General features: G+C 47.1%; 3 protein-coding genes and 2 non-coding genes across 12 annotated transcripts in view; 3 read left to right on the forward strand and 2 right to left on the reverse strand.

Moving 5' to 3' along the window:
- TRIM66 (tripartite motif containing 66) overlaps positions 1 to 2,263 on the reverse strand; it is a 65,932-nt gene extending 63,669 nt beyond the window's left edge. The window contains exon 1 of the mRNA XM_031653316.1: positions 1,826 to 2,263. The gene's annotated coding sequence lies outside the window, so the exon portion shown is untranslated. The remainder of the gene's footprint in view (positions 1 to 1,825) is intronic.
- RPL27A (ribosomal protein L27a) lies at positions 603 to 4,864 on the forward strand. The gene is made up of 5 exons (XM_031653323.1): positions 603 to 1,875; positions 2,255 to 2,318; positions 3,026 to 3,101; positions 3,735 to 3,909; positions 4,694 to 4,864. The coding sequence occupies exons 1-5, from the start codon at positions 1,873 to 1,875 to the stop codon at positions 4,820 to 4,822; spliced, it is 447 nt and encodes a 148-aa protein (XP_031509183.1). The 5' UTR covers positions 603 to 1,872; the 3' UTR covers positions 4,823 to 4,864.
- On the forward strand, positions 3,245 to 3,374 carry LOC116269894. Its single transcript, XR_004177704.1, has one exon. It is a non-coding gene; the product is annotated as a small nucleolar RNA SNORA3/SNORA45 family (small nucleolar RNA).
- Positions 4,455 to 4,585, forward strand: LOC116269893. The gene has a single exon (XR_004177703.1). It is a non-coding gene; the product is annotated as a small nucleolar RNA SNORA3/SNORA45 family (small nucleolar RNA).
- Positions 4,865 to 12,006: 7,142 nt separating the features above from the next.
- Positions 12,007 to 15,533, reverse strand: part of DENND2B (DENN domain containing 2B) — a 176,296-nt gene continuing 172,769 nt past the window's right edge. For 6 of the 8 annotated variants that reach the window (XM_009186646.3, XM_009186650.3, XM_021926109.2 and 3 more), the window contains 3 exons: positions 15,090 to 15,329; positions 14,122 to 14,208; positions 12,012 to 12,785 (listed from right to left, as the gene is read on the reverse strand). In XM_009186646.3, the coding sequence (XP_009184910.1) occupies positions 12,751 to 12,785; positions 14,122 to 14,208; positions 15,090 to 15,329 (362 nt within the window). In that variant the 3' untranslated portion in view covers positions 12,012 to 12,750. Of the gene's footprint in view, positions 12,786 to 14,121; positions 14,209 to 15,089; positions 15,330 to 15,533 lie in introns of all 8 variants that reach the window. The other 2 variants (XM_003910253.5, XM_017948650.3) reach the window with 1 other exon arrangement.

The raw sequence follows: 15,533 nt of genomic DNA on the forward strand, positions 1-15,533 counted from the left end.
GGTTTACGCCATTCTCCTGCCTCAGCCTCCCGAGTAGCTGGGACTACAGGCGCCCACCACCTCGCCGGGCTATTTTTTTGTATTTTTTTAGTAGAGACGGGGTTTCACCGTGTTAGCCAGGATGGTCTCGATCTCCTGACCTCGTGATCCGCCCGTCTTGGCCTCCCAAAGTGCTGGGATTACAGGCTTGAGCCACTGCACCTGGCTTGTGTTTTGTTTTTTAGAGACAGAGTCTTGCTCTGTTGCCCAGGCTGGAGTGCAGTGGCGTGATCTCGGCTCACTGCAAGCTCCACCTTCCCGGTTTACGCCATTCTCCTGCCTCAGCCTCCCGAGTAGCTGGGACTACAGGCGCCCGCCACCTCGCCCGGCTAATTTTTTGTATTTTTAGTAGAGACGGGGTTTCACCGTGTTAGTCAGGATGGTCTCGATCTCCTGACCTCGTAATCCGCCCGCGTTGGCCTTCCAAAGTGCTGGGATTACAGGCTTGAGCCACCGCGCCCGGCCAGAATTTTGGATATTTTTATATTTTAGCTGAAGGGGGCAAGAGAAATAAAAATAAATACACACTCACGCTCACACATACACACAGGGAATAACTGAGGGGGTGGGATTTTAAAAATTTATTTCATTTTTCCCATGGGATCTATTAATAGACTAGCGAGGGGATGGGATCTTGAACACTGGCTGAAGTAACCAACTTAAGAGAGAAGACACGCTGCTATTAGCGAAGACAGGGAGGTGAGGGGAAGTTCATTTATTCACTCAACAATCACTAGTTGAGTGTGGATAAAAGAAAACCGTCCTTGACCACATAAGGAATTAGGTCTAGTAGGGAAGACAAACGTAGGTCAATAAATTACGTAAGGGCTGTACTAGATTGTATGGTGGTACAGGTGGGGAAGCGAGCAACTATGTCTGCATTGTGTCCAGGAAAGGGTCACAGGCGTGTTATGTAGATTCTGGAGAAAATTCAAAAACAGCATTTATTTTTACTTATTTACTTTTGTATGTAGAGACAAGGGTCTCACTATGTTGCCCAGGCTGTTGTTGAACTACTCGCCTCAAGCAATCCTCGCGCCTCGACCTCCGAAAGTGTTGGGACTACAGGTGTAAGCCACCGCGCCTGGCCTAAATGTGGCATTTAGAAAAAGTATTTACAATATCTGCATTAAAAGAACCATAAAGCAACCAGGTATCTAAGTCCCTGAACCGATTTAAGTTGCTCAAACCTGAGAGGACAACCAAATGATAGCAGAAGGGCAAAAGAGAAAGGAAGCCGGAGTGCCCACTCAGGAGTGTGAGCTGGAGGAGGCATTTCGGGAGCCGCCCGAGCTTCAGAAAACGGAGCGAGACACCAGGTGGCCATACTGAGGATTAAACAGGGCCTCGCGGTTCCGCACTGCGGCCGGGAGACAAACCAGCCGCCACTATCACCAGCCCCGAGCAAACCACTAAGAACTGGGGAGGCGCGCGGGGCGGCTCTGGGCTGGCGCATTTGGTGAGGAGCTTGATACCGAGGCCCTTAGGGTCGGCTTAGGCGGTTCCCTGGCCCAGGCGCCAGAAAAGGGGCCGGCTCAAGCAGGCATGGGCGGCGTGCAGTACAGCACACCTAGCCCCGATTCTTCAATAGTTCTCGTCTTCCGAGCCTGTCACAGCCGGCTTCACCGAGACCGTTCACCGCCACCACAAGATTCTGTGAAGGGTATCACCACCCAGAGGAGGCGACTAGGAGACGCGCAATCCCGCGAGACCAAGAGGCCCCGCCCGAAGCCCGGCCTCTGTGACCGGAAGTGAGGCACTTGGCCCCGCCCCCCGTGCCCGATACCTCGCGAGACTTGGCGAAGGCCTTCCTTTTTCGTCTGGGCTGCCGACATGGTAGGTGTTTCGCTTCCTGCCTCCTCTTCCTTGCCGGGGACTCCTAAGCTCATTCCCATTGCCCGTAGTCATCCACTCCCTACCATGGTCGGGGCTTCCAGGCTGCGCATGGCCGCCTGCAGGGCAGGGTGGCCGGCGCGGGCGCGGGGCGGGGCTCCCGGAGCCGTTTGTTAGGCCCGCGGTTCAGATCTCTAGGACACGCGGCCTCCGGCGCTACCGTGGTGAGCACGGCCCTAGGCCGATCGGTACCCTCAACTTTACCGAACGCTCAATTAGTTGGGTCCTTGATCCACAGGCTTACAGGCCCATCTCACAACTGGCAGGCATCGCCCCCTGCCCCTAATTCCTTAGGCCTTACCACCAAGCTTTTTCCACACAGCCATCCAGACTGAGGAAGACCCGGAAACTTCGGGGCCACGTGAGCCACGGCCACGGCCGCATAGGTGAGTGCCGGCTTCCCCTCGGGGTGGGCCTTGGGCTCTCTTCGGGTGCTTAGCTAGTCTGGAGATCGGTAGCCTATAAGAATAAGACCTTTTTGTGGGGTCAAGTTGGACAGCTGTTGATTTTTTTCTGAGGATCCTGTAGTAGTCCAGTTCTAAGGAATTTCACATCAGTGGAGTAATAGGAATTGAGCAGGCACGGTATTAGGTTAGTTGAAGACGTGGAGTACTGTGGGAATGCTGTGATGTGGAACCTGAAAAGATGTTTCACCCGGAATCCTGAAGTAATCGCATTGCTGAAACCGGCATCGGTAGGGTAGGAACAGCGTAAGCGGGACACAGACGTCTGGGGAAACGCTCGGCTTTTGTACGAGGAAGTATTGAGAGGCATGAGAAGGCTGTGTGGTGCATGTAGCTTTTTTGGGGGGGGGGGGCGGGGGAGAAAGACCGATCACTGTCGCCCAGGCTGGAGTGCAGTGGCGAAATCTCGGCTCAAGCGATTCTCCTGCCTCAGTAGCTGGTATTACAGGTGTGCGCCACCACGTCCGGCTAGTGTTTCTATTTTTAGTAGAGTCGGGGGTTTCTCTGTGTTGGCCAGGCTGGTCTCGAACTCCTAACCTCAGGTGATCCGCCCGCCTCGGCCTCCTAAAGTGCTGGGATTACAGGCATGAGCCATCACACCGGCCCCATGTAGCTTTGTATTCCTGCAGGCAAGCACCGGAAGCACCCCGGAGGCCGCGGTAATGCTGGTGGTCTGCATCACCACCGGATCAACTTCGACAAATAGTAAGTGTCCTTGGACTGCTTTTGACACAGCTTGGGAGGTAGGGGCAGAGAGAGGGCTGGCTTAAACAAAAAGTTTAGAAGCAAGCCTTGCCTACTGCTTTTTTTTAACCAAGTTAACACTTCGTGTGAACTGAGAACCTGTCATCGAGGCTAGAGTCACGCTTGGGTATCGGCTATTGCCTGAGTGTGCTAGAGTCCTCGGAGAGTAACTGCTGATCTTATTCACTGGCTGTGGGCCTTGTGGCACAGTCAGTCACCAGGTTAGAGACATGCTTCACATTCACCTACTCACAAACTAGTGGATGATAAATTTTGGCTATTCGGAAGACCTTTATTATAGGAGTATGTAGATTTTCCATAGAGTGCTGTTATGTGGCTTGAATTTTAGTCTCAGCCCTGCCTCTAACATTGTCAGTGGTTTATCCTGGTTCCAGGAAATAAGACTAGCCTTTTCCTCATGATAGTCTTTGGTGGTTTTTAAAACCGTTGTTTAAGTCAACAGATGTATCATGTGCCTGACACTGCTCTACATCAGTGAACAATTTACACTGTAATGGGGGAGGTAACTATAAAGATGATAAACATAGCATCTTAATTGGAGTGTGTATGAAGGTGGTTGTTATCTCTTCCTAGCCACCCAGGCTACTTTGGGAAAGTTGGTATGAGGCATTACCACTTAAAGAGGAACCAGAGCTTCTGCCCAACTGTCAACCTTGACAAATTGTGGACTTTGGTCAGTGAGCAGACACGGGTGAATGCTGCTAAAAACAAGACTGGGGCTGCTCCCATCATTGATGTGGTGCGATCGGTAAGTTAATTGGATGTTTTTCTATACTTCCATACCTTCCCTTACAAAAACTCTGGCTTAATCTAATCCACTTAAAACCTGTACTTCCCAGTTACCTACCAGACGTCGATTCTTCCTGTGGTAGAATTATCATAGGTATTTCCCTGTCAGTAACAGTGCCTACTGTCACTGCCCAGGTTGTATCAGGTTTGCATTTCGTGCTTGAACTATAGCTGGTTCTGATCGAGCACAGCTCTTGGCCCTTCATGTTCCCCAGATAATAGAATCCTAATACGTTCCATCGATACTCAGTGCTGTACATTATCTGAAGAGATTTTCCCCCAAAACAGATATATTTTGTTTGTCCTTGGTGGGGGGTTCTGGTCCCTGTGTTAGTCTTAACTCTCATGAATATGGAGGTAATCTTAAGAGGCCAGAACCCTAGGGGCGCTTTAAATTGACTTCCCAGGCTATTTAATGTCCATTGAGTAGTTTTAGTGGTCAGGAAGGTGGTTGTCTTCTTTTGCTTAGCAAGGGGTTTTTGAGCAGGAGGAGGCTTATGCTTTGCCGAGACTAGAGTCACATCCTGACACAACTCTTGTCCTGGTGTGCTAGAGTACTCGAAGAGAATCTTCTGGTCTTGATTCACTGGTGGGGGCAGTTGGTGCCCCCGTTAGTGCCCAGATCAGAAACATACATACCCTGCCTAGGGATTTAGAAAGTGGGCTGGCAGTCTTTCCTCATACCCATCACGCAGTAGGTACCTGCTACAGTGTATTGTAAACTTTTTTCTCTGTTCTTCCAGGGCTACTACAAAGTTCTGGGAAAGGGAAAGCTCCCAAAGCAGCCTGTCATCGTGAAGGCCAAATTCTTCAGCAGAAGAGCTGAGGAGAAGATTAAGGGTGTTGGGGGGGCCTGTGTCCTGGTGGCTTGAAGCCACGTGGAGGGAGATTCATTAAATGCTGACTACTTTTTCTTTGTGGTGTGAGTATAGGTTCTTCAGTGGCATCTCTACATCCTGTGTGCATTGGGAGCCCAGGTTCTAGTACTTAGGGTATGAAGACATGGGTTCCTCTGCTGACTTCCCTCAGAAAGTATATGGTAAAGATAAGACCAACACAGGCATTGGCCAGTGAAACATTTCTGTTTATAAAGTCAGAATGATACCTGTTGATCACTGAAAGGTCTGCATGTATTGTATTCTGAATTTTACAGTGAATGGGAGAATGTACCCTAATTGTTCGATGTGGCTCAAAAGGAAAGATTCCATTTTTAATGGTTCACATTCTAAAGAGGGGCAGTGTGATAGGAATGAGGTGGTCCTTTAGGACTTAATTCCTCAGCCCAAGGTTTTTCCTCTTGGCCCCCCTTTTTTTTAAACAGAGTCTCTCTCTTGCCAGGCTGGAATGCAGTGGCATGATCTCGGCTCCTAGGTTCAAGCAATTTTCCTGTGTCAGCTTTCTGACTAACTGGGATTACAGGCACCTGCTACCATGCCCAACTAATTTTTGTATTTTCAGTAGAGCTGGGGTTTCACCATGTTGGCCATGCTGGTCTCTTAACTCCTAACCTCAAGTGATCTGTCCACCTTGGCCTCCAAAAGTCCTGGGATTATAGGTGTGAGCCACCACACCCGGCCATGGCTCCTTAATCTTGATCGAAATTCTTGTTATATTTTGAATGTGATGAATCAGAGTCTGGAGATGGCGGTCCAGCAATCTGCAATTTCAATATGCCAGGGCTTTTCTGTATGTCAAAGTGGGTTTGAGATGGTTAATTTTTCTTCTAGTCTGAAATGTATCGAGAAAATTTGGAAATCCTGAAGACCAGAAATTGAAATAAGTTTTTCTAGGATTTGTGTCTCTTGCTGTTGGAAAACTGATGGTGACCAATGCATGTTTACAAATAAGATCCTCATAGATCTTAGGGTAAATTATAATTTGCTACAGTTTTATGATTCTTCTTGTGATTTTGAACTTTTTTTGACCCAAAATAACGCAGTCTAAAATTAGGCAAATAAGACGGCACTTAAAGACTCCTGGGTTTTAGTTAGTGGAGGTTTTCTGTGGGGTCATAATATGCATAAGCCGAGAACCATGGTTGTCTATGGGACATATCTGTCAGGATAACCTTTAGAGGATGTTGGGGATCAAATACAAGGCACAGAGAAACACTGAATTGGCTTACATAAGAATAGGATAGAATTACAAGCAGTAGTGAAACCTTGATTCAGCTGGACAATTTTAAGCAAATGTATCATTTGGCTTGTATCTTCTGTTGTGCTGGAGGAGGTTAGAAATAGGGACTCTCCAGACCAGCCTGACCAACCTGGAGAAATCTTGTCTCTACTAAAGACACAAAATTAGCCGGGCGTGGTGCCACATGCCTGTAATCCCAGCTACTTGGGAGGCTAAGCCAGGAGAATCTCTTGAATCCAGGAGGCGTAGGTCATGGTGAGCCGAGATCGTGCCATTCCACTCTAACAAGAGTGAAACTCAGTCTCAAAAAAGTAAAGGTTCTCCATTAGAGCCCATAGAGGACTTTTAATATGGAACCTGAATTCAAGGATCCCACAATAAGTGGTCAGTAGTTAATGATGAATTAAAGACTAAATGTTTGGTCTCCACCCAATACCTGTGTGACTTTTAGTCCCAATTTCCTCATCTTTAAAATTTAGGTGAAAGTGCCTACCTGAGGATTGTATAGATTAAAATGGAAGCCATGCACTTAATTTTTGTGTTTGACTTAGTAACAAGTGCAAACTATTATGGGAGCAGATGGAGTCAATTGGCCTTCATGTGATTGTCAGTGGGAAATTGGTCCAAGCAGAGGGAATACTGGTTCGGGAAACTGGTTTGGGAAGGTTAGGCAAACGGGAAGTGCTATGGTGAAGAGAAAGATTACTCTGACTGGGCTGTAAAGGACAGCTACAATGGGAGGCTGAAGGCAGAACCAAGAAAATGGGAGTATGGAAAAGGTACGATTCAGACGACATAATGGACAGGACTTGGAGACAGAATTGTAGTGGGCTGATACAAAATGATGAGACATGGAAGGAAGCAGAGTTTGGGGGGAAAGATCGCTAGTCCCTTAATGGCTACCTTCGCCAGGAGATCATTGTTAGGCCATCCGATCCTCTGGCCTGGGAAAGAAACACTGATTTCATTGCTGGCTTGTTCACTCACCAGAAGCTACAGCTAGTAACTTCTAAAAACTTAGTTTTATGTGATGAGGAACAGATGAAAAGTTTTGAACCCTAAGTCCACCGATTCCAGTGCTTTCTCGAACCCGCATTTACTAAAATATTTTCATGACTGCCAAGCTTTGAATAGCCTGCTGTGTTCATAGAGGCTCACACTGGCGATCTCTAGTGGCTGGCTAAAGCTTGAATTGCAAAGGATACAATTTCTGGTCTAATGTATATATGCCTTAAATATAGTTGCGTTCAAACTTGGGAGCTGCAGGTGCAACTTGATTTTATGACAAATGTCTGCCACATCATTTGCACAAGCAGTGCTCGTCTAGGACAGCTAAATCAGGCGAGCTTTCAATTAAATGTACTACTAGACCCTACTTAGCGGCTAACTAGCCCAAGAGCAGACAGCCCAGGGACGGACTGCAAGTCGGAAGCGCGGGCGGAAGCTCCGCAGCTCCCGCCTGGTGGCTCCATCGGCTGCTTGCATCAGTCAGCACGACCCAACCGCAGTGGCGTCCCTACAACACAGACCGCAGCTTGGGTCTCAGGTCGGCCCCTGAGAGCCACTTCCGGTGACTAGCTTCTACTTCCGGAGATGACTTCCCCGCGTCCCAGACTGGAAGAAGCACGGAGGAGACCGGCCTCGCTTGGCCACTTCCGGTAAGGGTGGCGCCAGCCAGTGGTGAGCGAGTGCAGATAGCTTCTCTGGAGAGGCGGGATGTTCAACTCCACCCCTGGTCCCTGGGCGGCCGTGGGTCCCCTTCCAAGCGGAGGAATGGCCAACCTCGCCGCACTTCCAGCACCGATTAGGGTGCGTTTAAGAACGGGAGGCGTGGCCTTTACGTAAATCTTCAAGATGGGAACCTCCAGAATTTGTCTCAATTGTCTAAAAGGTAATGAGCGTCAGCCACGTTCAAGGGCACTTTGGGCTAAAAAAGAAAGTGCTTGTACACGGATGGAAATGTTCTGGAAACAAAACAAAAGGAATTTCCTCTTGGGAGTTTAGGGAAGTGAGGGAGACGAAGTGTGTTTTGGTGCCGTTTGTTTTTTGTTCAACCCAATGCATATTTTCATATTGAGAGGCAATATAAATGGAGAAAAATATCTTGAGAAAAAAAAAAAAAAAAACTACCAGAACTTGCCAATGCTGAAAAGTAGTATTTTTCGAGAGTTTTCATGGCCTTTTAAATTACACCCCCACCTTCACAGGCAAATAAATTTGTTTTGGAATGCACACCACATCATCTGGCTCTAGAAACGTATTTTGTGTAACGCCCCTAGCAAGAATGTAGGTTAAAGTGTATATTTAATTCCTGGCTCTATTTTACATCCCAATTTTTATTTTCCTCTCATTCCCACTTTACGTTGTTTCAAATAACCTCGTTTGTGTATCCCTGTAAGTCATTTTGGGTATAAAGTGGGTTATAAGTGTACATGTGAAAAGATATTTTAACAAAAATTTGAGCTGTAACTGTAATCACTTATTTTCTTGGGTCGTGATATGATTTGGATGTGGTTTTAAATTTGGCCCCTGGTATGGGCAGTGTTGGAAGGTGGAGCCTATTGGGAGGTGTTTAGATCATGGAGGTAGATCTCTCACAAATAGATTAATGTTCTCCTGTGGGGCTGAGTGAGTTCTCACTCTGCTGGGAATGGAAAGCAGGTTGTTTAAAAGGCGTCTGGCTTCCTCAGTTTCTCTTGCTTCCTCTCTTACTACCCCTACCCGATCTCTTTGCACATGCCCAGCCCCCCTTCTGCTTTCTGCTGTGAGTTGAAACAGCGTGAGGCCCTCCTCAAGTACAGCTGCCCAATCTTTAACTTTTCAGCCATCAGAATCATAAGCCAAATAAATCTTTTTTATCAATTACCCGTTCCAGGTATTCTGTTATAGCGACACAAAATGGACTAAGATGGGCCCTAATTCCACAGATTCCAATGTGAACCAGAGTTTGACTAATACTGTTTAAGGGCAATTCTTCAAAATACTGCTTTTTAAAAAGCCCAGAATACTTATTTCAAGACTACAGTTTATCAGAGCATTTAGAACAGTGTAATGAAGCAGCCTGCCCTGCATTAAAAGAACTTAATTGCAGAATAGAGGAGAGCTGACACTCCTACAGGTGAGGGGACTTCCCTGGTAGAGGAGATAGCACTGTTATCCCTGAGCAATTGCCCCAGTATTGTCAGAAAGCCACTGTTTAAGGACACTTGCTCTCAGTGGCCACAATACCATCTTTTACGGGAGTGTTTTGGAAACAGTGGTTTTTTTGTTTGTTTGTTTGTTTGTTTTAATAGAAGTGGGGTCTTTACTATGTTGCCCAGGCTGGTCTCAAACTCCTGAGCTCAAATGATCCTCCTGCCTTGGCCTCCCAAAGTGCTGGGATTGTAAGCATGAGCCACTACACCTGGCCACATTGGGGCATTTTTGTTACAGTCATGGAGGGGAAGTGACCAGGGATGCTAAATATCTTGGAATGGATGAGCTGGTCCTACACAATAAAGAAAAATTGAACTTACAATCTAACTTCATTTACATATAACTCCAAAAGTTGGTTTTTTGTTTTTGCAGTTTTCATATACTTCTCAGTTTCCTAGGATTCTAACTACTGTTTAAATCAGGGGAAGCTCATACTTTGTTTTGTTCAGAACATTCCCAAAAATTGTTCATTTCAGAAAACTCACCAATAACTACTCAGTAGGATCTGAGTTGCTGATACAACACTTTTCTCCATCTGCATATGTAGCTGTTGCATTCACAGTAATTCTGTGTACAGTGTAGGCATGTGATTATCTCTTCTAGTACAGTTGTGCACAAGCATTTACATATTTAAATATTATAACAAAATATTTGTTTTATTTCTGCCCTTTTATATTACAGTTAAGGTATATTTCAGTAGCTTATGTTTGAATTTCATTTCAGGGTAGTGGAGGGAATTAAAGTATTTGCTATTAAAACTAAACTGTTGGATCTGATAGGGTTGAAAATCATTGGTTTAGAGGTCCAGAGATCATGTGAAAGAACGTGGAAAGAAGCCCTGAGATCATGTGAAAGAACGTGGAAAGAAGCCCTGAATACTTTTTGTAAACCCCAAGCCAGGCCCACTGTCCACACCCTCCTCTCCCCATAAGGCTGCTGTGCCTTGGCTATGGCAATCACTCCATGGGCCCTTGCAGCCTATTGTAAGCCATTATATGCAAGTACTGATTTTCTGGATTGGGACCAGAGCTGCAGCCACAGTAGCGGGCAGACATACCGCTCTGGTATTCACGTAAGGGCATACTATATTTTAAAGATATGTAAAAGTGGCAAAATTTATGAATAAGGCCGGATGTGGTGGCTCATTCCTGTAATCCCAGCACTTCAGGAGGACTGCTTGAGCCCAGGAGTTTGAGACTAGCCTGGGCAACACAGTGAGACCCCATTAACGCAAATTTTAAAAAACATTTTACACATACACATCTTGTGATCTGATCGCATGTCTAAAGGTTATTTGGAGCCATGCTGAAAAGGAAGGGTGGAGGAGAATGGGGGAGGAAGGGAAAGAGAGAGAGCGCATGTACCTTTTAGGAATTGAATCTGTATTTTTCTTTTTTTTTTTTGAGACAGCCTCGTCCTGTGCCCAGGCTGGAGTACAATGGCATGATCTCGGCTCACTGCAACCTCTGCCTCCTGGGTTCAAGCAATTCTCCTGCCTCAATCTCCCAGTAGCTGGGATTACAGGCATGCACGACCATACCTGGCGAATTTTTTGTATCTAGTAGAGATGAGGCTTCACCATGTTGGCCAGGCTGGTCTTGAACTCCTGACCTCGTGATCCACCCACCTCGGCCTCTCAAAGTGCTAGGATTACAGGCATGAACCACCGCGCCCGGCCTGTATTTTTCTTATTAAGGAATCTGCTTCTGTGACTATCCTAAGCCCAGGCTGAGTTAAGAGCGACGAGTTCTGGAGGGAACTACATCCCACTCTGAGTCTTCTGGTTATAATCCGTCTTTTCTCTTGATCCGAACTGAAGACTCGCAAGGCTTCAATCCCTGTCCTAGTCCTGGCAAATGGCAGAGCCAGAAAATGACTTCGCCGTCCCAGAAGACAAACCCTCCACTTTATTCTGTGAGGCTGACAGCAGGCCCAAACCATGGACAGGTTGAGGCCTGCGCAGGCCTCAGTGGAGATGGGGAGAGGGAAGAGGGGAAGGAAACTTAGGATGGGATCATCTCTCAACAAGGGTGGAAGGACAGGAAAACTTTACTCATGGTTCAAATCCTGTCAGACCCAAACACAATACCAAGGAAAACGGTTGCAGCTTAATGCCTCACTTGGGAGTTTGCAAAATCTCTGCTCTCCCAAGGCCTTGGTGGGTGAAAAGCCTAAACCATCCTTATTTCCCACCTTGTTCCTCTCCTTCCTCTTCTGTGGAATGTAGCAGTACTTTCTGTATGAAAACCTAGGGTTACAATGGAAAAATGATTCACAGAGTGACATGGAAGAGTCACAGGGAGTGGGTCAGGGCTATGCGCAAGCCTGCGTTGGCATTAGCTGGGCTTCACTCCACCCATGTCAGGACACTCAAGTGACATCTTAGGGGCTTCAGGCTGAAGAGGAAAATGTTAAGATTTACCTAATAATGGGGCCAACAGGCAAAGAGCATTCTTTCCATCACTGGAAACACCTAAGCACAGGCTGAACACTTGAGGGAAGCTGAACTACTGCAATGACTGGGTATCTTCTAACTCTTAAGACCAGTCATGCAACTTAGGCTGGAGAACTCCATTTCAGGGGAGGTCAGTGACTCACACTAAAGCTAACCCCTTAATCTAGTACTCAGTTCCCTGTGTGATGATGTTTCATCTCTGACTGGCCAGTCCCAGCCCACTCCAAGGAGAGAGAACTCTAGATAACAAAGCCAAGGAACACATGAGGCTCTGGGCCCAAACAACTGTACACTGTTTATTGAGAACACCCGTAGATGGGAAGGAGGAATGCCCTGTACCGCATCGTGGCCACCACTGACTGGGAGCCAGGCCCAGAGAGCACTGGCAGAGCTGGGGGTGGGCTTCCCATGACACACTGACCATCTCAGAGGCTGGGAGGAATGAGAGGACTAGGCCTAAGACCCTGGTGCCATGCTGCAAATGGGGACTGATTGGCCTTTGCCTTTCAAAAACAGAGGGTATGGGTATGGGGACTACCAGGAAAAAATAGAAACTCAAGTTTTTTTAAAAGGTCCTCCTGTACATAACAAGACAGCATCTGCTCTCCAGGGCCTGAGACTGGCAGCAGGGGCCTCAGGCAGGCAGGCAGGCCGAAGGCCTCCAGGGAAGATCAGTGGTTTGGCTGAGACAGTCAGCTGCACAAAACTGGCCAGTCACGAGCACCCAGCAAAACTTCATCCATGCTCTGGCAGGACAGGAAAGCACCCGGCCCCTTGGGAATATACAAATATTTACCATATTCTCTTTGCTTGTTACAAAAACAGTTAAGAAAGCTTACAGCAGATTATTTACAAACAGTATCCCGGGATATGATGAAGGCAGAGGTGGGCTGGCTTAGAGGATGGGATCTGTGGGGGCAGAGGAGCCACAGCAGCCCAGAGGGTCCCAGGCTGGGCCTTCTCTCCAGGCTTCAGGCTCTGCAAGGCACTGGACTCTGCTACTGAGAAGGGGGCTTAATTCTTCTTGTGGAGGAACTTCATTTTGTTGCCTGTGGGCCAGAGAGGACAAGAGAGAGAATGTTCAGTGTTATCCCTTCCAACCTCCACTCCCTCTCCTCCTTGTAGCCATAACCCTCTTAGTGGGAGAGGAAGAGGGTTAGGAAGACTGGATTATAGCTGTGATCTGATCCAGGGTAGGGAAAACACGTGAGAGCTCTAATTAGGGCACTGGTATTAATCGCTGTGTGGTTTTAGGCAAGCCACTTAGCCTCTTTGGTGTCAATTTCTCTTTAAACAGAAACATGCTATGATTCTCTGATCTGACGGGCTGAGCACCCTGCAGGGAGGGGAGCATTTTGCAGGAAGGGCACTTGCACTGCTGTGTCTGCAGACCTGTTATGGTCTAGAGGAAAGCTCACTGGCTCTCATGGCCTTCATATTCATTCAGGATGGAGTGCACACAGAAAGACCTGATGTATGTGGGAACCTGGGATTCCTCTTTGTAATGCAATATGGTAAATACAGCCTGCCCTCCGTATCCATGAGTCCTGCGTTCATGGGTTCCATGTTTATAGATTCGACCAACTGGAGATCAAAGATATTTGGGGGAAAAAATGAATGGTGGTGTCTGTACTGAATATATATAGACTTTTTTTTCCCTCATCATTATTCCCTAAACAATACAGTATAATATCTATTTACAGCTGGGTGCACTGGCTAACGCCTGTAATCCCAACACTTTAGGAGGTCAATATGGGAGTATTACTTGAGCCCAGGAGTTTGAGACCAGCCTGGGTAACATAGCAAGACCTCATCTCTACAAAACAAATTTTAAAAATAGCCAGGTGTAATGGCATATGCCTGTAGTCCCAGCTACTCAGGAGGTGGAGGAGGGAGGATCACATGAGTTCAGGAGTTTGAGGCTGCAGTGAGCTAGGATTGCACCACTGCACTCCAGCCTGAGTGACAGAGCCAGACCTTGCCTCTAAAATAAAATAAAATATAAAATAAATAAAATAACACAGTTTACATTGTATTAGGTATTATAAGTAATCTAAAGATGATCTAAAGTATATGGGAGGATGTGCACAGGTTATATGCAAATACTATGCCATTTTATAGAAGGGACTTGAGCATCTGTGGATTTTGGTATCTTTGGGTATCCTGGAACCAATCCCCCACAGATACTGAAGGACCATTACTGTGCAAAATGCCCTTGGAATTCTGGCTGAGAACCACCTCATCACTATGGGATGTCTACATCCTGTTCTGTCTACAGCCCCAGTATACACATGTGGACACTGATTTAGAGTATTTGGGGGCACAAATCCCCCAGCCCCTTCCTTCTTGCTGAACATCTATCTCATGAGTAACAAGGCTACTTACCCAAACCTCGGAGAAACTTATTCATTCCACTCTGCTCAGTGTCTGGGAGTTCTTCTAAGTACTGTTCCACTCGCTGCTCAAAAAGACCTGGGTAAGAGAAACAGGCACAGGGAAGAGAATAGTCATTGGAGGAAAGAAAGGGAAGGAGAGGCCTACATGAAGGGAACCATGGAGCACAGATGCCAAAAAACGAGAAAGCAAGCATCTGGGATGAATATTTGCAGGAGCATCTTACTAGAATTCAGACTGGCTCATCAAAGCAATCATTAGTGACATCTTGCTCGGGTTCGCTGCTGCCACCCTGCCTCTCCATGCACTTTCCCAAGCTGCACTAGGGTGAGGAGGCTGCTTCTCAGTTCAGAGCTGCCCCAAGTGGACATCTCTAGCTTCCTTCAGACAACTCTACCATGTTTTTCCAAAAAGGTTGTTACACTAAATGGATAGTATTAGAGGACAGAAGAAACACTAACCCTGAGGTTAGAGAGAAAGATTGTGATGAGATGAAAGAGTCCTAGAATGAGCTGATGAAATAGCAAAAAGCGAGATAAACATCTGCCTTCAATGAAGACTGCCACCAACTTACAACAGCTGACCCAGTGCTCTCTAAGGGAACTCCCAACCCCTGGGTTCTCAGAACCCCCAAAATTGCTCAGTCTGTTCCTTTTCTCTGGATAGAAGGGCTTTCTTCTATCCTCTTTGAGTAGGGGGTGGGCAACCAATAGCATGCTGCTCCTAGGCGGAGATGAGTCCCATCTCTAGCTATGTGGCTCAGCCTGTGCACAGCGTTGTGAAGGCATTTACTGGGAAGGAGGAGGAGAATGCTCCCTTGGAAGTTTCTAACAGAAGTAAAGGGCTGTTAAGAGGCCTGGCCCTAGCTTGATGTCCAAGAGCTTCCATCATAGTGCCTGGTTCTTCAGCCCTGCTGTGGGTGAAAAAATTAGAGAAGAGAGCTGATAAACAAGCCTTACCCTTTGCCCGACACTTTCTTAGCTCCCTGTCTTGGATGAAGCCCGCAAACATCTGAGACTCCATAAAAACCTCAAGAAAGCGGCGGATGCTTTTAGAGGCCACAGATTTGCGGAAGGCCTCTCGCTGAAAGGCTCTCTCTCCCTTCTCACTCTGTGTCAGAAAGAGGGAGTAGTGCCCAACGGTCTCCACAAAGAACCGGATAAACACCTCCGACACCAACCCATTGAGGGTATTACATTCTGGAAGGGAAAAGAAAATCTTTGAGGTTCAGGTCAAGAGCCTGCAAAGCCTTCCTCAAATCTTCACCTGGTGTAGTCTTCCTCTCCCCAACAAGACTTCCAGCCAGTACCACTCTTCTGTTCTGGAAGCTCTTTTTGAGACTGAGTTTCACTCTTGTTGCCCAAGTTAGAGTGCAGTGGTGCCATCTCAGCTCACTGCAACCT

This window comes from Papio anubis, chromosome 12 (genome assembly GCF_008728515.1).
Source record: "Papio anubis isolate 15944 chromosome 12, Panubis1.0, whole genome shotgun sequence".
Lineage (NCBI taxonomy): Eukaryota > Metazoa > Chordata > Mammalia > Primates > Cercopithecidae > Papio > Papio anubis.